Source organism: Pituophis catenifer, unplaced genomic scaffold (assembly GCF_029215685.1).
Source record: "Pituophis catenifer annectens isolate HBS135680 unplaced genomic scaffold, rPitCat1.0.hap2 SCAF_1, whole genome shotgun sequence".
In the NCBI taxonomy this organism is placed as follows: Eukaryota; Metazoa; Chordata; class Lepidosauria; order Squamata; family Colubridae; genus Pituophis; species Pituophis catenifer.
Window position 1 is genome coordinate 206604532 of NW_027256881.1, and position 21701 is coordinate 206626232.

The 21701-nt window shown below is 37.9% G+C and overlaps 1 protein-coding gene across 1 annotated transcript in view; it reads right to left on the minus strand.

The window, feature by feature from the left end:
* Positions 1-10521, minus strand: part of KCNJ3 (potassium inwardly rectifying channel subfamily J member 3) — a 125422-nt gene extending 114901 nt beyond the window's left edge. The window contains exons 1-2 of the mRNA XM_070956998.1: positions 9838-10521; positions 2756-2972 (exon numbers count right to left, since the gene is read on the minus strand). Of these exons, the coding sequence (XP_070813099.1) occupies positions 2756-2972; positions 9838-10521 (901 nt within the window). The remainder of the gene's footprint in view (positions 1-2755; positions 2973-9837) is intronic.
* Between the last annotated feature and the right edge of the window lie 11180 nt (positions 10522-21701).

Here is a 21701-nt window from a genome sequence, read left to right on the forward strand (position 1 = left end):
CACTCCAACCCCAATCTTCTCCTCCTTTCATAGGAAGCTATAGAGGCACAGTCTATGCAGCTGTATCCACATAGGAATACCTCCTCCCTAGGAAATGATATGCTATCACTCAGTAATCCAATGCTTGCATTGTGAACTGTGTACAGTACTTCATTAAAGTGGCCTAGCCAAATAAATCACCCTAAAACCATCAGTGCCTTGTACCATATTGATTGTGCAGGAGAGAGTTAAGGATGGAAAGGATTAAGGATTCTGATAGTGAGAAGAAATTCTCAGAGCATAAATGTGGAAAATATAAACAAGCAATGAATACTAATAATTGACTAAGAGAGCAGCGAGTTATAAAGAGGGCATTGAATCTGAATCAGAAATTACACATTCTGGATCAACCTTGCATTATTTAATGATTATCAAGTGGCTGTAATACCTATAAGTCCTGGAACACCTATAAGTCATAAACTACAGTAAAGATTTGTTCCTGGACAAGTTATTGAATGTCCTAGTTTATGATTACCTGAAAAAACCTGCCATGTTGTTAAGCCATCCCTTACAAGTAAACCCTAAGGATGACATGTAGCACCAACAATCTGGATGCCTCCAATGCCAACTTCATAATCATTGTAGTTGGGCAGCTATAATAGATTTAAATAACAATTTTTTAAAAATTCTGACCAGCTTAATTACAAATTCTATGGAAAAGTACTTGATGCATTGATAGAGCACCAAGCCTATTCTTACTTAGTAGTACGAGCCTTAGATAATTATACTTAATGACAAATAATTCAACCAAATAAGGGTAGTGTTATCCATGTGGATCACAGTCACACAACCTCTTCACACACTTTTCTTAGCCTGCTCCCCAACAGAATAACTGTAGGAACAGTTCAAAAATGGTGGCTGCTTCTTGAATCACCCCAATGACCACATGACAAAGCAACCACTTCTGCTTTCCTAACCCAAGCTCCAGAGATCTTTGAAATGTATTATTTATTTATTTATTTATTTATTTATTTATTTATTTATTTATTTATTTATTTATTTTATTTCTATACCGCCCTTCTCCTGAAGGACTCAGGGCGGTGTACAACCTGATTAAAAGCACAAAGACAGAAAAAAATTAAAAATTATTAAAATTATTAAATAATTGGCTCAATTATAAAACCCCCAAATTTAAAATCCCATATTTAAAACCAATTAAAATCTTTACATTGATAGCCCGGCCTGGCGGAACAACAAAGTTTTGAGGGCACAGCGAAAAACACGGAGATCGGTAAGTGAGGAAGAGGGTGTGAGGACTGCTGGGTGTGAATCCCTGCAGATCTGACAGGAAGGCGTGCTCTAGGTCTCTTCTGTGAAACAGGATCATTTTGTAAGATCTATTGTGGTAGTTGCCCTGTGGAACAGCCTTGCCCTGGGAGGAAATGGAAGGAGTTCCGAATAGGTGCAATTCTGCTGACCTTCCAGAAGGCCATGAAAATCTGAGGTTTATCTTCAGGTGTTAGGACCAGGTTGCTAGTGGAGCCTGATGTGCAAGTTTCCAGGACAGTGAACTGCTTGATCCCTTGGCTTATTTTGTTATGATTGCTTTTCATTGTATTTTCTGTTCTAATTTTATGCTAGTTTTTGTACTATTGCTAACTATCTAAAGACTTATTCACTTAAGATGAGCAGCCACGTAAATATTCCAAATGAGTAAGTAAAACACACTAAACAGTTCTTATGTTCTCACAGTGCTGAGCTTCTCACATATGGGGGATGGGGTTGGGGAAACAGAGGTACGTCAAAGTGAAGATATTCACGTTTATTCTGCCAACATAAGCATAACAATGCAAGAAAAAATAGGGCAAGCGTATAGCAGAACCTGGGAGTGGAGAGTGGGATTAAGAAGAATTAGAAGATAACTAGGCGTTCTTAAGGCAGAGCAAAATATTTATCAAGTTGTAGAAGTGCTCATGTATGGTCATTTTATTAAATATTGGGAACAGCCAAAATATTGACTAGAGTACACTTTTGCTCCATGCATCATTGAAACAGGGAAGACACTAGTTAATGCTTACAGATAATTGAGGTTTTGTGCCCATTAACTTCACCAAAGTCAACTATAAAGAAAATATATATACACCAAATCCTCTTTGTTTGCCTTTTTCAGGATTGGGGGGGTGGAGGGAGACAAGAGAAAGGCAAACATTTCAGAAGAATGATCTCACACTACAAATATCAGCTGAATTCATTTCCAACCAGGTATTTTTAATGACATGGTTTTTCTTCAGTTTAGTGTTATATATTACAGCACTGCATGCTTTCCTCCTCAGCTTTATTGGTAAATTATTATTATATTCAAGAAAGAACTCTCAGACAAGAAATACCACACTCCTAGTTTCATAACCTCTGTAGGATTTTGGCAGACAGACAAATCTCACCTGCATATAATGTGAATCAACTTAAATGTCCCTGTCATTTCTTAATGTATGTTTAATATCAAAAAGATTATAAGGTACAACAGCAATTCAAGTTATTTGGGAGAAATACAACCTATAACAATTCAAACAATGTTTCAACAGCAGCACTCATTATTTCTTAAATATTCAGACACAGATTCTCTTAAACATTTTCCAAATGTTCAGTATTGCTACTGACTGTATTTACTGTATCCACAAATGACCTTCCTAGATTTTATTAATTAATATTACTTTTTTGGTGTGTATGGCAGAAACAAAATATATGATTTCATTAGCTATGAAATGACTGTACTCACCAGTTGTCTCCACAATACCCTCTAGGATGACAACAATCTCAAACTGTTCAGTTTGCATGCTTCGCTGAGAAAGGTCATAGAAGGGGCTTTTTGAATCGATCACATGGCAGATTGTAAGTGGTGACACAAGAAAAAGTTGATCCGCGCCTGTGCTAAAACCTACATCCAGTTCAAGTTGATCGAGGGGCAGAAATTCACCTTCAGGAGTTTGCCGAGACTATAGCAAACATGAAGAAAGAAAAAGAAAGAAAGAGAAGTAATAAACTAGCATAGTTATTTTCAAAACAATATGACAATAGGTGACAGCCATACAGTACTTTTCATCATGAATCATCCAAGTCAAATTCCAAGCAAACTGTTTAGGCACAAAGTTATTTTATAGAAAAAAAAGAAGGAAGGCAAAAGCTCTCCCAGTATCTTCTTACTACTACTGGTAGGAGATAATTTCTTTTACATGGTTTCATGCAAACAGCACTTTGTGCAAATGGTATTTCTTTCTGGAGGCCTCAATAATATTTATAAAAATTAAATTGTCTTCCAAAGGAAACTCGCACAAAAATTGATTATTCTACTCTTTACTTAATTAAACTGCCATTTGGGTCAAGTTCTCTTCAAATCCTCAGCAGCTGTGTCAATTAACTAATATACTGTAATATATTATATTCAAGTATATGTACATCTATTATTTTATTTATTAAATTTGTATGCCTTCCATCTCACTATCACACAACTATTATTATTACTGCATATAAATTTATTGTGAGCATTGACTAGGATTTTGATCCCATACATTGATTTTTTAATTAACTGAAGAAGCTACAGAGCCTTTAAATAGTAAATACAAATAACCTCTAAGTAGTATTTTGGCTTAATCCTGTGATTTGCTTTCTAGAGCCAGAATCTTGATACTTGAACTATCATTGGCATTTTTGTTTCCTGTTAAAATTAGCTTAAATACAAAAATGTTGCCCCTTTTTACTACTGAGAATCATACTCAGTGGTGGTATTCAGCTGGTTCTATCTGGTTTGGGCGAACAGGTAGTGGCAGCTGTGGGAGGCTCCACCCACCCACCCAGATGTCATCACGTCCCATTTTTGATGCTCTGCGCATGCGCGGAAGGCTCTGCACATGTGCGGAGGTGGCGCGGGTGAGTGAAGCGAGCGCGTGTGCATGCTCACATTTGCGAACCAGTAGCAAAAGTAAGTGAATACCACCCCTGCTCACACTTCACATATTCCCAACAAGTAAGTTTCTTGTAACAATAACATGATGCACAAGAAACATATTTTAAAATGCTGTTTATTAAGGGTATGCTGTTCTCATAAAAAGAACACAAGGGCAAAGTTTCCCTTCAGTAGCGTGGGTTTAAAATGTAATGGGCAGAAGAGAGAACTGCCTAGAATGTAATGGGCAGAAGAGAGAACTGCCTAGAATGTCATGGACAGAAGAGAGAAAGGACTAGAATGTCATGGGCAGAAGATAGAACTGCCTGTATATAGTGTATACACTTACAAAGGACTAGCAGTGGTTTGCACAGTTTCATCCTACTTTGCAATAACAAAAGCAGGTGTTTTAAAGATTTCTGCCTAGATTAAGCCTAGCTAGCAGCCTAGTTAAACCACGTAAACTCAAGTTTATGTGACTTAGAGCTATATCCTGGTCTGAGAATCCTGACAGCTAGATCTTATAATAATGCTCAGTTCTACCTCTTAACTCACATAAAGCAAGATTACCATGATACAATGACTCCATGTGGCCTAACAGCTGAAACTCAGTCCAAAATAACAAGAGGCGTTATCTGATCAGTAAACAATTTAATATCGTTGGAAATACAGCCTACAAGACTACAAACTGTTTTTTCCTACCCAAACCAAGCCTGTAGGATAGGATCATTTTAAAAGTCTCAACACCTAAGGAAACTAACTCAAAGATACAAGGCTTTTGTGTGACGGTACAATGATTGTTCATTAGCATTCCAAAGGATAGATGGCATAAATACAGCAATAGAAGAATTTTATTCTGCTTGGCTAACTGATTCACAAGCTTTATCTTTTTTCCCCCTGATTTAGTGACTGATATTAGGAACAAAAAAGCAGTCTTATGTGCCTTTAAAAATTGGATCTAAATACTGGACTAGTCTCAATATTACTCAAATAAACTTCCATACTATCGTCACTTATATTCTCTTCCATCACATGAAATGCCCCCTCAAAACCATCTGGAAGTTGTTCCAAGAAAAAGAAAGGGAGACATTTATCAATTCTTTTAATAAACATAATACATTTGCAATGGATGGGTGGTACTTATGTATCTATTCAAAAGAGTAAGAAGCCCAGGTATATATGTATAGGACTGAAGCTTTAGGCATGCCTACAGTAGAGAACACTTGAAATTAATGGTAGGGGTTATTAAAGATTAATGTCCTATTAATATCTAACCATATTGAAGTCTGCATCAATTAAAAATAATTGCCAAAATGACAATTGTGTATGAACCTCTGCTAAAATACAGCTATTTCTTAATTGGACTCGCTTAATGTAATAAAAAAGAATTTATGTGCATCTATAGAATTTTGTTGTTAATACATTTTGTTTTCAATCTGCATTTCATAGGAAATGAGTATCACAGAATGACCTATGAAGAATGATATTTGGCCTGAAGTTAGAGAAAAAATGTACCTTTCTCATTAAGAGGAACAGAATATAAGGTTGTTCCAAAATATACAGAATTGTTACATTTTTTAAATCTCTTTTTCTAAACAAAATTATGAAAAATAGCAATTTTAATACTATATTTAAAAAACTTAGGATATGTAAAAAATAATGTAATGCAACCTAAGAGTTATCACTGAAGTTTTTCAGGCTAAAACATTGTTCCATGATTTCTTCATACATTATATATTAGGTTAACTTGTCTGACTCAGAAAAACCAGCTGAGTACCATAACAATCAACTGAGGCAGGTAAGATCATCATGGATAGCTTGTCAAAGGACTGGTAAATTAATTTATCTGCTATACAACACATGTTATCATAACTTGTCATCACGGTGCGTTTCGCTATTCATTATGATACTTATTTTATTTTGATTAGTTTTATTGCTTCTGATATCACTATTTAGTAAGAATAGTGCCTGGAAATTACTATCTATTATTAATCTGTAAACTGATACTGTTAACCAAGAGATAGATTCAAAAAACATGAAATAGAAGACATTATGTTAAAATTAGTTCAAAGCTCTTAATTTTGTAATATTAGCTAGTTCTGAAAAATCTTTTCTTTTTATTCATTCAGTCTTTTTCATACTGAATTGTTTTCAGCACTTAAAGACATTAAAGCCACGGGTCAGTACTTTGTTTTCTCTTTTAAAAAATTGTAAATACAAAGCTTCAAAGAAATGAATGGCAGCTGCCTTACCATAATACATATCTAAGTCAATAAGGTGAAGAGGTTTGCACAGGATGGTTTTCCACAAGGCAAATGTTCTAGAATAGTCTTTTCCAACCTGGGCACCTTCAAACTGTATGACTAAGGAATTTCCAAAATTCCTTAGTCAACATGACCATAGTTCATAATCCTGAGAATTAAAATCTACACATCTGGAGGACACCACAATTTTGGAAGGATAACTTAAACCATATCTCATCAACGTAGGCTGTAAATCTGCATTCTGACATCCAGAAGACAAAATTATCTACTCCTGGAATAAGAATTACCCAGTATTCTTTATAGATGAAAAGTTGCTGGAACTATTAGACACAGCTTTGAATGAAACACTGGATTCAAACTTTAGAAAACAGAAATGTTTTATAATTAAAGGAAAAGCTATTCTCATTGTCTTATCTCTCTCCATACATTTATTTACAAATAAATATGGAGAGAGATAGGTTTTGCCCCATCTTACAACCTTTCTTGTAAGTTGTTAAGAGAATCACTTGACAAGTTAGCAACCCGATTGTTAAGTGAATCAGGCTTCCCCATTGAATTTGCTTGTCAAAAGGTTACAAAAAGTGACCACATGACCTTGGGACACGGCAATGGTCATAAGTATGAACCAGTTGCCAAGCATCTGAATTTTGATCACATGATCATGGGGATGCCACAAAGGTTGTAAACTATGAAAAATGGTCATAAGTCACTTTTTTCAGTGCTGTTGTGACTTTGAGCAGTCACTAACTGAACTGTTGTAAGTAGAGGACTACCTGTACACACATCATAAACTCCTTGTAAGCCTCACCCACCCCGTGAACAAATTTCCCATATTTTTTTTTAGATCTAGACTTTCCTCTTGCCAAAGTCAGCCACATATTATGAAATTAGCTTTGATACCGTAATTATTTTTCTGAATTGGTATGCTGTACTATAGGAGTAGTTCAGCATTCACAGATAGCAAGCAAGTCATTTTATGCACGTGCTGCTTCATGTTAAGGAATATACTTTACATTTTCTAACTGCATTATATAAAATAGAGGCAGTACATTATGTCATTACTCATTCATAATGTTTTGCGACTAAATCTGTATCTTTCCTTGGTTACATAACAGCATAAGAGAACACACAGAGACTTTTTAAAAGATAAATTTAAATGTGATACTATTTAAACGATGCATATACATTTTATAGATCTGTAGGGTACAACATTCTCCTATATAACTGATCACATTTGCCACCTCATTTACTCAATCAAATAAATCACATGTAAAGACATGTCAAAAGTTATAGAAAAGATCACCTTTATAATGTATAAACTAGTAGAGCAATTAATGTACAATGCAAATTTGATCTGGGGGAAAATAATCAATTTAAATTTAGGGCTGGGATAAATACTGCAATCTGTTTTTATAATTAGTTGTTATAACCTAATAAAGAAAGTCCATTCCACGGTGCATATATTGGTGCCCTGAAAAAAAATAGAATCTAATCACTAGATGAATACTAACAAGGATATTTCACATATCATTTATGATACCATTTTAAATTAAAAGTACTGATAAAATTAGTGGTGATGGCTACTATGCACATTAGTGGGATTTCCTTATAATAAAATCTAAAAATTCTATAAGCAATATTGTAAAACAAAGGACAACAGAGTATATTAATTTATGAACCTCATTCTCTTGTGACAAGAAGCAATTTATGCTATCATTAAATATATTGGAGTATAGGTGAGAAATTCAAATATCCTTAATTTCTCAAAATAATAATTTACCTTTATTCAGAAAAATATAAGGGAAACTTTGCTAACTGTATGAGTTCTTGACTAAACTACCGTTTATCACAAAGCATACATTGTAAATTAATGACTTCCAGCTCAGTATTATATCATTATTCACCATAAGTTAATTATCAGAAAAGAAACTCCTAAATATCTCACTCAAGAAAAAAGGACCAGACATCCTAGCTGAATATATAATACAATCTTAATTAAGTTAATGAAGTCAAAGAATTTGCCCTAATTTAAAATAGTAACAATGTAGGTAGTCTCAACCAGAATTCTTATGATTTCTAAGGGAGTTTCTCCGTATAAGACAGTATTTTGGCTTATTAAAAGAATCTTCCAGTACAATGGTCTTCAAAAATCAGAAAAACTACAGTAATAACAAGAAAGAGGAAAGACCAGGTTCCCCTCAATGTATTTTTCATACTACAATATGAAAAAAAATAATCTATATGACAAAACTATTATGCAAATTCGTGGTTTTTGTTAGTTTAAACTCTTTTTCCACAGCAGCATATCCACCAGTGTTAACATTAACCATATATAGTCTAAAGCAGTTTGAAGCTGGCATAATTGCAAAACACAGTCTGGTGTTTCAGAGTAAGAGAAGAATTTATCTTCTATATATCAGCAGGAAGGAGGAGCATGTCAACCCACAGAGTTGTCCTCACAACCAGGAGATAAGGCAGCATTGTGTTTCAGCAAAGCTGAAGCATGAACTGGCCTTGCTGAAACATTTTACTTTTAAACGGTTATACCTATGACCTATAACACAAGTTTCAACAGGTGATAGTAATAGATCTGTACAGCACTTTAAATAAACTGTACCTAATAGCCACTCCGGAGACTATACCATTTGATCACATTTGGACTAAGAATCAAGTTTATCTTGGCAGTCAAAATAATGTTTAAACTTAAAACTTTCTGGCTCTTGAAAGAAATATAAGGTCATGACATCACTATACTGAACCTTAAGAAATATATGTAATGTACAGAACTTAAAAGAATTAAGTACTTCAGTCATACTGCCTACACACTTTATGATCAATATTTCCAATGGAATAACTGAACCTTAAAAAGTCATGTTCATTCAAACAGCACCAATCTGTACATCTTGAAGGCAATGATTTTTCCCTTTTATTTACAAAAGGAGATGAATAGTACTGTTAAACAGAATTTCGCAAAAAGAAATAAGTACAAGTGGTTTAATCAAGAATTTAAAAAGACAACTTGTGTTGGTAAAATGATTGTACTTCAGGCTATAATTCAGAAACCAGAAATATGGAGAAAGTTTTAATTTAAAGGCTGGGGACTACATAAAAAAATTAACTTCAATTCATTAGCAGTTTGAGGAGCTGCTACTGTAATGAAAAAGAACGGAACTGAGCCACAGATGCAGGAAACCATGATTTTAAAAAGGAAAATAGAGGAGAAACAATGCAACAGATTAAGGAAAAATGAATCATATAAAGATGCGCATCGGGAGACATTGCCTTATAGGAAATAGCTATGCAAATACTATGAAAATATAAAACTAAGCACAAGAAATATGCTCAGTTCTCAAAAAAAATATAGGGAAGAAAATCAAACTTGTCTTTGCACTCTGCCTCTGTCATGGAATTTTGTAGTGTTCCTGACAACTATCCTAGCTTATTCACTTGTGTCTTTTAACATTTCTATTTTTTAATTTTTAAAAAAACCTTTAAAATGTGGTGGCAGTTAAAAAAACATGTCCTGTATGTAGTTTAAGTGAAATCCTGTTAAGAACGGTATGAAACCATACACCTTTAAACTGGAAAACAAAAATGAAGAAAAGATGAATAGTCAATATAATTAGAACTGAAGGCAAGAAAGCTTGAACTTACTTTGAGAAGTTTGCAGCGGATTTGTGCAGAGACCATGTGGCTGTTGCGAAGGTTGCCCACCCTGAACATGAGGGTGAGTTTGCCATCCCTCATGGATATGGCAGCATGTTCGCTAAACATCAGTGTCTCCGCCCGTTTTTTAGGTTGGGACATCTTGATAAACATACAGCCTATAAGAAAAGCATCCACAATGGAGCCCAAGATGGACTGGAAAAGAAAGAGGATGATGCCCTCCGGGCATTTGTCTGTAATGTATCTGTAGCCATACCCAATAGTAGCCTCTGTCTCTATGAAGAAAAGGAAGGCAGAGGGGAAGTTGTAGACATTGGCAACACACGGGGTATATTTCTCATCGTGGGCTTTGTTCAAGTCACCCCGCATGTAGGCGATGACCCACCACATGGAGGCCATGAAAAGCCAGGCCACGGTGTAGGTGAGGATAAAGATGAAAAGGTTCCAGCGCCACTTGAGGTCCACCAAGGTGGTGAACAAGTCCGACAGATAGCGGCTCGTCTCGCTGCCCAGGTTGCCATGCTGCACGTTACACCTGCCATTCTTGTCCACAAACCTCTGGCGCTTTTTCTTGTGGGGCGCTTTTTCTTGCTGCTGGTGGAAGCCTGACCCACTGGACGAGGTGGTCACTACTTGATAATCGTCCCCAAATTTCCTTCGAAGTGCAGACATAATACCAAGAGGGCGGCCAGGGTCTCCAAGACCAAGAAGGCAGCCAGAGTCTCCAACCTGCAGTGTGCCAGAGGTGAGAAATGGGATACTCTGCTTCACCTTTCCCCTTCCTTTCTAACCCTTCCCCTCCCTTCTGTTCTCTCTCTTCCCTCTTTCCTCCCCCCCCCTTCTCCCCTTCCCTCTTTAACTTTGGAGCTCCCCCCACCCCCCGGTTTTCAAAATTCGCCTGGTTCTTCGGGGCCACCAGCCTGCTTGCCTTTTGCTCGAGAGGGTAAGCCTTCCGGGATGCTCCTTCCTTCCCACTCGGACCCAGGACGAGCCCGCGTTAGAGAAGCCCCATTTTCGGCTTTACCTTCCCTGGCACGTCAATCGGCCATCCCTGGAAGTTCAGAAAGGTGGCCCGGAAGAGAGGTGAGAAAAGAAAAGAAGGCTGGTCGCCGCGCAAAGTAGCCGCAGTCGGTCAGACGGGCAGCAGCCGCCTTCGGGCGCCGATTCCTCTCCTCAGCGAGGAGCGGGCATCGCACAAAGGCATCGCTGGGCAGAACTCGCCGGCGCTCCCTTTCTCCTGCCAAAAAGCCCAAAAGAAGAGCCAGCCCAGCGGGCAATTACAGCGCCGGCTCCACCGTAGCGCCCTTCATGCCTCCTAGCCAGCCGGCTTCGCGCCTAACCGCCGGCGCCCTCCTTTGACAGCAGCAGCAGTAGCAGCAGGAAGATGCGAAGGAGCCCCCCGAGCAGAGGAAAAGCCGCCGCCACAGCTTCAACCTTGGGCGGCGAGCGGCTGCCTCATTCCGCCCGAGGACTTGTTCGGCGGGTGCAAGTCGGCATTGGCGCGGCTGGCCCCTGGCGGGCTCCGGGAGAAGGCGTGCGTGTGTGGGGGTCTCCTTAAGCCTGCCTTTCAACCAAGGCGGGGGACAGCCATGGCTCTTCCACGGATTGCCATATCCCGTGGCTTCTTTTGCTGCTAATAAATCTCCAAGGGCAGTTCGATCCCCGGGCGACAAGCCAGAAATTGAGGGAGGGGAGAGAGAGAGAGAGAGAGAGAGAGAGAAAGATCCTTCCTGAACAGGCTTGGCAATTCTTTCTCCCTTTCCCTCCCCGGTTTTTGTTGTTTTGGTTTGTTGTTATTTTTCCCCCCCTTCCTCCGAAATTGAGAACTAGAGAAATGCAGGCATGTAATCCACCTTGCTTCTGTGCTCTCTGCTCTTCAGCCCGAGGGGGATGGCGCTCTCGGGGCAATTTTTCTCCTCCTCATGCTATAAGCGGGAGGCGGGAGTTGACGACGCTGGTTGGGCGCTGTAGCGAGGCGGGAATAGCGGCAGCTGAAGGCGGCTCTGGCGCCGGGTGTTGAGTTAATGCATGCGGTGATCTGCAGACCTTATGTTTCAGCCCCGCCTGTCCCTCGTTTTCTTTTCCCACACCCCGCCTGATTTTGCACCTCCATTTCGCTCTCCAACGCCAAAGGCGACGGCGGCGACAAAGGGTACCGCTACCACAGAGCCAATGAGCCGTGCAAGCCCCTCGGTTGTACACACAGGATTTTTTCCCCCTTCTTCTTCTTCAAGCATCGCCAACCCCCCCACCCCCCACATATAGCGACAGCTGCTGTCACTAAGGAGGAGAATGTGCCAGCTCTAGTATTACAGCATCTAAGCTTTCAAAAACAACAACAAACAAAACTAACGGATGCCCTCGGGGGCTTTCATCGTAAAAGAATTAGCCCGATGAAATAATTTGAGTGGGTGTGGGTAAAAGTCAAATGTTGCCTTAAAAACAGATTCTGCCACTTGGGTTTTGTTTTTTAATGCCTGAGAAAATAGTCTTTTCCCTAATTCCATTAAAGGGGGGGGGGGGGAATGCTGCAAATTCTAATAGCAAGCTGCAGCTGCTGCCGAGCTTCAAATCATAAAAGAATCCTGCTCACCTATCCCTCTGAAATTGCATAATACCTCTTATCTACCCCACTAAATGCAGTTAATTTAATTTTATTAATAGCCAATCCCTGGCACTGTTTGCTCAGAAGAGAGTGCTAAATGAGATATGGTCTGTGAGATCTAGAATGGAAAGGAAACAAAGTTGGCAAATAGATCCTCACAGGTAATGAAAAAAAAAAAGATGAACGGAAAAAGAAGAATTGGAGGAGATGACAGCATTGGCAAAAATTCTTTTGCATTAAACTGAAAACATATGGTGCACCGATAAGTGGTTTCTGGATTTCTTTCAAAAATGTTAACATCTATCAAATATGAATCTTTTTCAGTGCAATTCTCTCTGTGCCTATGTGAAACATGCTCCCAAGTAAATACACTGTCATCTTTACTTTAAAAAAAAAAACTTTCTACCAAAAACTGAAAATTGCTGCATACTCCATCCCCAATTCTTAAATTAGATACATTCTAGTTAAGAAATACAGTACAGATATAGTCAATGAAAGATTAGTTACATAATTTGATACTTATGTTACAGGAAACATAAAAATACATAAGTGTAAACCATAAACCAACAAAATGTCATCATTCCTCTACTAGAATATTTTTTAAAAATCCAATATACCATTCTGTATTACTTGGAGATTTAATAGGAAGCTGTAATAAACATCTATGTAGTATTGACGCTGCTGATTTAAATTCAGTTCTAACATGTTGTACATAATATGAATTAAATGTTCACTTAGCATATAAAATGAAACAAGCATATGTTTTATCAATGAAATGTTTATATGCAGGATCTGCAGACAGTGTCCAGTTGTTTGTATATATGCTGTTCAGAAAACCTATTGAGTTCAATAGGATTTACTTCTAAAAAGTACAGGTCAGTGGTGGGTTGCCCCCGGTTCGCACCGGTTCTATAGAACCGGTAGTAAAACCGGCAGGAGGCTCCGCCCACTGACCCCGACATCATCAAAATGTTTCTGCGCTTGCACAGAAGAGTTAACATGTGAGCGAAGCAAGCGCACGTGCGCGCAGCCCCGCTGCAAACCGGTAGTAAAGGTAAGTAGAACCCACCTCTGGTACAGGTATATAGGAGCCTGAGGGAATAGTTGTTGCAGTGAATGCTAATATATTTGTTTCATTTAAGGTTACAACCCATTTTTAGTAAAAAATAGAAACTGTATGGAAATCTGAATCTTATTGATACAAAAGTTCAGAATTGCAATTGATTTAACAAAAATCCCGCTTTTCATATAATTATTATCCCTACCAAGGTGTAAATGAGTGTTTACATATTTGCTTAAAGTCAAAACAAAGATTTGTGGAAGCTGCTGAAGTCAGTGATAATGACCTGATTGTTATATACAGGTGATCCTCATTTAGCAATCACAATTGGGACCAGCAACTTTGTCATTAAATAAATAATTTCCCCCCTATATGGGAAATCATGTGACTGCAACTGTGCTTTCCTTTCCCACTCCTCCATCTTTTGGAAAGCTCACCCCAATGCTGGCATAATTAGTAAGAAGAGAATTAATGTTTATATTTACATTCATTAGAGAAAAAGATTACAAGAGAGTAAGCAGGTACCCAATGGGTAATACATATCGAAATGAATGCAATGTTGCTGACAGCCTGAAGCATGCTCAGGGCTGGGAGTTGCAAGCACATTGTGCAAACAGTCTGATATATTCCGCATTGTGTACTTGTTTACTCTTTTGTAATCCCTTTCACTCCAATCTATTCTCTACTTTGTGGAGAGAGAAAAACAGGTCAGGCGCAGGAGAGTTTGTTTTTAGAAATTGGTTGTTTGCCTCCCCTCATTTAAGCAATGTTTTTCAGTCTGGGGGAGGCAGGGAATCAAGCAATTTCTTTAGGCACTTTCTCATGTGCCTGACCTGGGTTGTTGTTGTTTTTTCCCCCCTTCTCTCCTGTCTCTCCAGTGTCTCCTGTACCACAAGGAGGGGAAAAAAAGAAAAGCAGGTCAGACACAGGTCAAGATATACTGGCTGTAATGGTGATCACATGACTGAGAAATGCTGCAAATGTTGTAAATGTAATGGGCTTTGATCATCAAGTTATTTTTCTTCAGCCCCACGACAAGTTCGAAAGCTCCCTGAATAAGGCAGCCAGTTAGCAAGTTCCATCTGTATTTTCACTTGAGAACTACTGCTACATTCAGCCTAAATGTGATTCCTTTTTAAATCTAGAATCTCTTATTTTTTTAGCAAGTTTAGTAGAATTTCGAGTTCCTTTCACCAGTTTTTCTGTACTTTCATATTTTCAACTAAGATTATTTTTAATAGGATTAGAACCACAGACATTTTCTCATGTGTTTCTGAGAAAAACAAGTACGCAATATGTACAGTGTTATTAATAATGTAATAAAATTGATTTTGCAGTTACACTTCAAGGAATAGTAATTTATTCCTTAGTTCATTAAAGTAAATAACTGACTAAAGTATAACATATGACTGAGTAAAATCTTTTTTAAATCATATATTTTTCTTGTTGTTGTTAGTTGCAAAGTTGTGTCCGACCAGGGGTGAAATACTACCGGTTCGGACCAGTTTGGTCAAACCGGTAGCGAGAGCAGCGCGAGGCTCCGTCCACTCGCCCGGTCGTCATTACTTCCTGGTTTTAATCCTCTGTTTTTTACCCTCTGTGCACGCGCAGAAGGATTTGCACATGCTCAGAGGGACCATGAGGTGTGTGCACTTCTGAACCGGTAGAGAAAGTAAGTAGATTTCACCCTGTGTCCGACCCATCATGACCACATGGACAACGGTCCTCCAGGCCTTCCTGTCCTCTACTATTCCCAGGAGTCCATTTAACTCACGCCTACTGCTTCAGTGACTCCATCCAGCCACCTCATTCTCTGCCATCCCCTTCTTCTTTTGCCCTCTTTTTCTTGTAACTTGATGCTAAGCAAAGAAATGATTTCAAAGCAGAACTGCTTTTGAGAAATCTCATTGGTGAATGGATTGATCCTAAACACCCCAAAAATGTGGTTTTGTCAGCAGGCAGTGGGGACCATCAATAGAGAGGGAGCCAATCAAGTGATTACAGTTTTTTTTGCCGTGAGGGATGGAGTGTGTTTTTTTACATGGGTTTTTATTATATAGTTGGATTGTTTAAATTTTGTAAGCCACACAGAATCACCTATGTGCATGTTGGATGCATATAAAATGAATTACAAATTACTGAACTCAAATTTCTAAATTGAACAAAGTCATACTTCTTTTAATTTCTTTGTATTCAAGAAAGTTTAGGCCTGCAAAATAAATGAAAGTACACAGGGGAAAATATTTATTTCTATTTAAAAAAAAAACCAATAAAACAGATTACCATTTAACATTACTTTATTTATATGTGTCAGGGTTGTCTTTTGGTTTCTGTAAGTAGGATCTTAGAAATGCACCACTTATTCTGAATTACTATTGTACTGGCTGTTGCAAAGCAATTTCAGAAATAAGCACATCAAACTAAGGAAATGCCTTGTTCCAACTTTCTATTCTGTTTCTGGGTTCTTTTGTCAGTATGTTTTATGATGAATAACAAGTTCATAATCACCAATAACAGTTAAATTATTGAAATGAAATTATAATTAGAGAATTTTATACTAATAATTCATTAGCTCATTATCTTTAGATATCTGAACAAGTATTTCCAATTCTAACAGTAACTCCTAAGGCAGTGATGGCTAACCTTTTTCTCATGTGCCGAAAGCATGCACATGCGTGACAGTGCACATGCATGCCGGCACCCATAATGCAATGCGAGCTCCCCCCAGCGCATGAGCACACGATCCCCCACTCCCCCGCGCATGTGCATGTGACCTCCCGCCCCCCATTTTTGACCTAGCAGGCCTCCCTGTAGCCTCCTGGGCCCAAAACTGGGCTGTGGGGAGACATGCCACACACAACCATGCATGTGCTACCCCGATCCCCACATATGCATGTGCACACATGCCTCCTACATGCCCCTCCACCCCCGTGCATCCCAAAAATCAGCTGGCCGGCACCCATAATGCAATGTGGATTCCCCTGCGCATGAGCGCTCAATCCCCCCCATGCTCCCCCACCCCTGGGCATCCATGTGCGATTCCCTATGCGCATGTGACACCCCCCCCGCTCCCGTTTTGGCCTAGCAGGCCTTCCTGTAGCCTCCTGGGCCCAAAATCAGGCCATGACACCCCATTTTGGGCCTATCAAGCCTCCCTGTAGCCTCCTGGGCCCAAAATGGGCTGGGTGTGCACACTACACACCTCCGCCCCTGCACATGCGCGTGCGTCCCCCAACTGTCACACATGCATGTGCAAAACCCCTGCACATGCATGCATGCCTCTCACAAGCGCCCCATCCCCCGCACATACCAAAAATCAGCTGGCTGGCGAGAGGCACACGTGCGCATGCCCAGTGGAGCTCAGCGGGGCGATGGCTCGCGTGCCCATAGAGAGGGCTCTGTGTGCCAGCTGTGGTATGCGTGCCATAGGTTCGCCATCATGGTTCTAAGGGAATGCAGTGTAATATAAAGTAATAAGCTATTTGACTACAATTTAGCAATTGTAAACTGCCATGAACCAAAGAAACTGGGTACTGTTATGAATTAACAGTGACTTGACATCTGCTCATTTTATGGATACATCAATGGAGTTTTCTTGGCAACAGCAGGAAAGTAGTTTGTTTCCTTCTGGGACATATTTTTACTCCAAATTAGATCCTTCTTAGCTTCCAAACTCAGCGAGAACGTGCTGCCTGCAGAGACTCACAAAATATAGTACTGTATATAAACTGCTATTACCTAAAGAAAGACTGCTGTTATCTAAAGAAACTTTACCTTATTTAACTTTATTCTTTTTTATAATATTTTTATTAAATTTTACAGTTGCATAGATTAAAAAAACTAATACAAACTAAAAAATAAGAAAGAATGAAAGAAATTGCAGAAAAGAAAAGAAATAGAAAAAAGGAAAAATAAAAGTATAGTAAAGAAAGAGAAAAATATATAAATATTTTTATGTCCCTTCATCTCAACAAGTACAATTTCAATAACATCTTCTCTGAGAGTACAACAAAAAATCTCATATCCCATCCCTTATCTATAAACTACTTCTTAAAGACTTGTTTAAATCCTAATCAGCAAAACTCCATTTAGGGATTACCATATATATTTTAACCTTAATCAAATAAATCAACTTTATATTCTTTCCCTTTACTTTTAACCTAGTAACTTATCACATTCTCTGAATGTACCACAAAAGATCTCCCCATGTGCCATCTCTTATCTATAAATTTAAAACCACACCATTCAGTCATAGTCAGCAAAAGTCCATTAAAGGCTACCAGAAACAACCATATACATATTTTAACCTTAATCAAATAACCTAACTTCATTTTTTTCTTAGGGGGAAAAAAACTTTATATTTCTTCCTTTTGCTTTTAACAGTCTTGATCTTTAATCCCTTTTTAAAAAATGTGCCAGACCTTAATTTTTTTTCATCTACTCTTTAACCTCTTCTCAGAAAATGCTTCAAAACTTTAAGAAGTCTCATTTGCAAATCCAAACTAATAAAGTTATCCAAATCACTTCCTTGGTTTGTTATTTGTATATTCCTTTTAATTATTGCTATATCAACTGGTTTCATTTATCTATCCAGTGTAACATCTTTTTCCTTACCATTTTAATAGCATATCATTTTTAAATCCAATTCAAATCATGGGAAAAGCCAATGTCAAGTAAACTGGTTCTATACCATTTGGGGGTTTATAGATCACTCTGAATTGTGCCTAAAAACAAATCAGTCATCAGTCAGCCTGTATAATATCAGGATAGCATGTTCCTAAGTTAAAAGGCACCACCAAATTCTTGATCCTTAGATAGTATATGATAAATGTCTTGCCTTTTGCCCTTATAAATGCAGATAAAATGGTTGGCATTTTATATTTTAATTATACTTTTTATTATTTAAGTATCCATTGCATAGAATTGAATTATGTTACTGAATGTAGTGGCATTGGGACATTTTTTTTTCTAAAAAAAATAGTGTGCAATCAGAGGCAGTACTGCATTTTGGTTCACACTGTGAGTTTAATTATAGCATGCAGCAGGATTCTATCCCTGTGTGGTAAGTTTTTTATGCAGTTTGAATCAGGGGTGAAATCCAGCAGGTTCTAACAGGTTCTGGAGAACCGGTAGTGGAAATTTTGAGTAGTTCAGAGAACGGGCAAATACCACCTCTGGCTGGCCCCAGAGTGGGGTGGGAATGGAGATTTTGCAATATCCTTTCCCCAGAAGGGGAGGGAATGGAGATTTTGCAGTATCCTTCCCCTGTCACGCCCACAAAGCCACGCCCACAGAACTGGTAGGGAAAAAATTGGATTTCACCCCTGGTTTGAATGTTACAGACATTCTCATGTGTAGCAAGTATACATACAAACAATAAGAAAATACATTTGCTGTACTATGTTTTTGTTCAAATGTTCATTTGTTTTTAAAACAAAATCTTTAATTATTTGATGTTCGTTGGGAGCTTCACCTATTTTATGGCATGTTAGCAACAAAGAGAAGCAAATGGTGGGAAAACAGGCTATGCTAATTTCTATATCAGATTGTTACATTAGAAATACCAATATAATAGAAGAATGGATAAAAATCAAATGGATCTATACACACAGATACTGGGAGCATCTAACCAAGTACAAAATGTGGTTACAAGTATTTGCTGCTGTTACTGCTGCAAAGTTTCCACTCCATTTATGACTGACAAAGTTATGCATCAGTTATGCATCAATTTTGTATAACTTATCAGTTATAAGTTATGTTCAGCATTAAGTTCCAAGAAGTTCATGAAGTTTTCTCTTGGACAAGTGTGCATAAAACTGCAACTTATTTAACCATCTTGGTTCTGGTAGCAGAGTGGTTAGAATGCAGTACTGCAGGCTATTTCTGCTGACTGACTGCAATTTAGTAGTTTGAAACTCATCAGTCTCAAAGTTGACTCAGCCTTCCAGCCTTCTGAGGTCGGTAAAATGAGGACCCAGATTGTTGGGGGCAATATGCTGACTCTGAAAGCCACTTAGAGAGGACTGTAAAGCACTGTGAAGTGGTATATAAATCTAAGTGCTGGTGCTATTGAACAGCCTGAAATTGCTATCTTGCTGAAACAGGAGTGTTCTGCTTGCTGTTAAAATAACTGACTTTATTTCAATGGCTGTATCAGTTTTGCGTTCTGAGAGCAACAGCTTTAATAATCAATGCATATTTTTCTATTCTGACTTCTTTCCATGATGTCATCTAAATCAAATTCGGTTATACAGAGAACAAATGAAATATAATCCTCAGAATATCTGCCAGCCAAAATGAACAGTGATTCAGACTAGACTATTTAAAGTCAAGAATACAAAATACAAGAACAAGCGCTTCTTGCAGAATAAAATTTATGCACAGATTTAGCATTCATGAGGTTTTGTTCCATATGTATAGTTTGTTGGTTAAGCAAAGCAAGGCCCCTTATTAATGGGTTTATACTATAAACTAATTTGTAGCACAATTTCTACTTTCAAATGTTGTAATTACACATAAACGATGTTTCTGTATTTTCTAAGACAAACAGCAGCTTAATTCCAATGCACATTTTCCAAAAGAGGAGCAAGAGGAAAAGAGCAAGGAACATATATGGGAACTAGTGTGATTTTTAAATCTCAAGTTAAGAACACTAGAAAATTAAGCTTCGCTTGTCATCAGCTCGGCCTTAGCAACAATCATCACCAGCCTTTCTTAAAACTAGCTTCCTTCCTTTTCCAATTGTAAATTTAATAGTTGGAGAAGGAAGAATGCAAAGGAAAACTAAAGGCAGCAGCAGGACTATCTTTTAAGTTTTTTAAGTTTGGAAGTTTTTGAGCATATATACATAACAGACTTTATTGATTGAGAAAAGGCGAAATGGTAATTTAGTCCAAACAATTCAGCCAAGTTTGATTTGAACATTCCAGTACAATATTAGGAACAATATTATATAAGTATGGAACATTTATGTTCCTTAAACTTCTATATTTCAAATTATTTGTCTTTTAAGATTACTTTTTAATTCTGGTGACTACAGAGGCAGTATCGTCTGCAAATTTTACTTTCTAGTTTCAGAAAACATGAGGGGAAATCCAAACTTTTACTGAGTATTATTTGGTAATCACTTTCCCCCCAAAAAATTCAAGATACAGCTGCTATTTCTAGTTCAAACACAAAACAGAGAATCACAAATAAAATGTGTTATGAAGTTTTGTATTCAAATTCTAAGCCTGCTTTAAGATAAGAATCCAAGAGATGAAATAAACTGTAAAGCGATATCTGATGCAAGGCATCTTTAACACTGTGCTGCAAAATTAGTAGTATCTCTCAGAAGAGTGTCTGTGGAGATTCTCAGTCATCCAGGTCATGGCTGTCCCTAGGGTGCTTTTCAAAAGTCTACTGGACTTTCTTTGAGTTTTTTTCCTTGAAGATGTTTCTCTTCTCATCCAAGAAGCTTCTTCAGTTCTCAGAAGAGTGATTTAAGACTTAATTTTCTCTAAGAAGATTTGGAATTTTTATGTGGATCTGTTACTAGAATAATTTTCTACAGAATATATACATACATACATACATACATACATACATACATACATACATACATACATACATACTGCAGCAAACTGCTGTGATGCCAAAATAACAACAGTGTGTAGAGTAAAACTCTCATGCAAGCGCCATCATTATGTACTTCTGTCCTGGCAGAGTTCATAGGTTATAGCATTTGTGTGATGAAATGGTTGGCATACCCATGCTTCCATCCTATTGTGCTAATATTGTCCTATTTGTTTCTTTGTTTTAAAACGTTCATCCTTAACTTCCATTTTCCTAATGAGTATATTACTTGACTGTTGGAAGTAATCTCTAAATAATGCAGAGGGTTGCACTATACAGAAATAGTCTTGCTGAAGATGATATGATCATGGTTTTTAGAACATGTACATATCAGTTTGAATACCACCTGACTTTATTAGTGATATGATGTTTATTATTCAAACATTGATTTTTATTTCTGGTGTGATTCAAATTTACCTTTTGGATTCATAGTACAAGGAGCTGAACCTTGACAGCTGTGCATCTTGATTTGTATTGCTCATGCACAATTACTCTTTGTGTTCAGCTGGGAACTTACTCCTGTTTTACTCCTCTGGAAAGGATACAATCCAAATTCCTCAGAGCCATATTTCA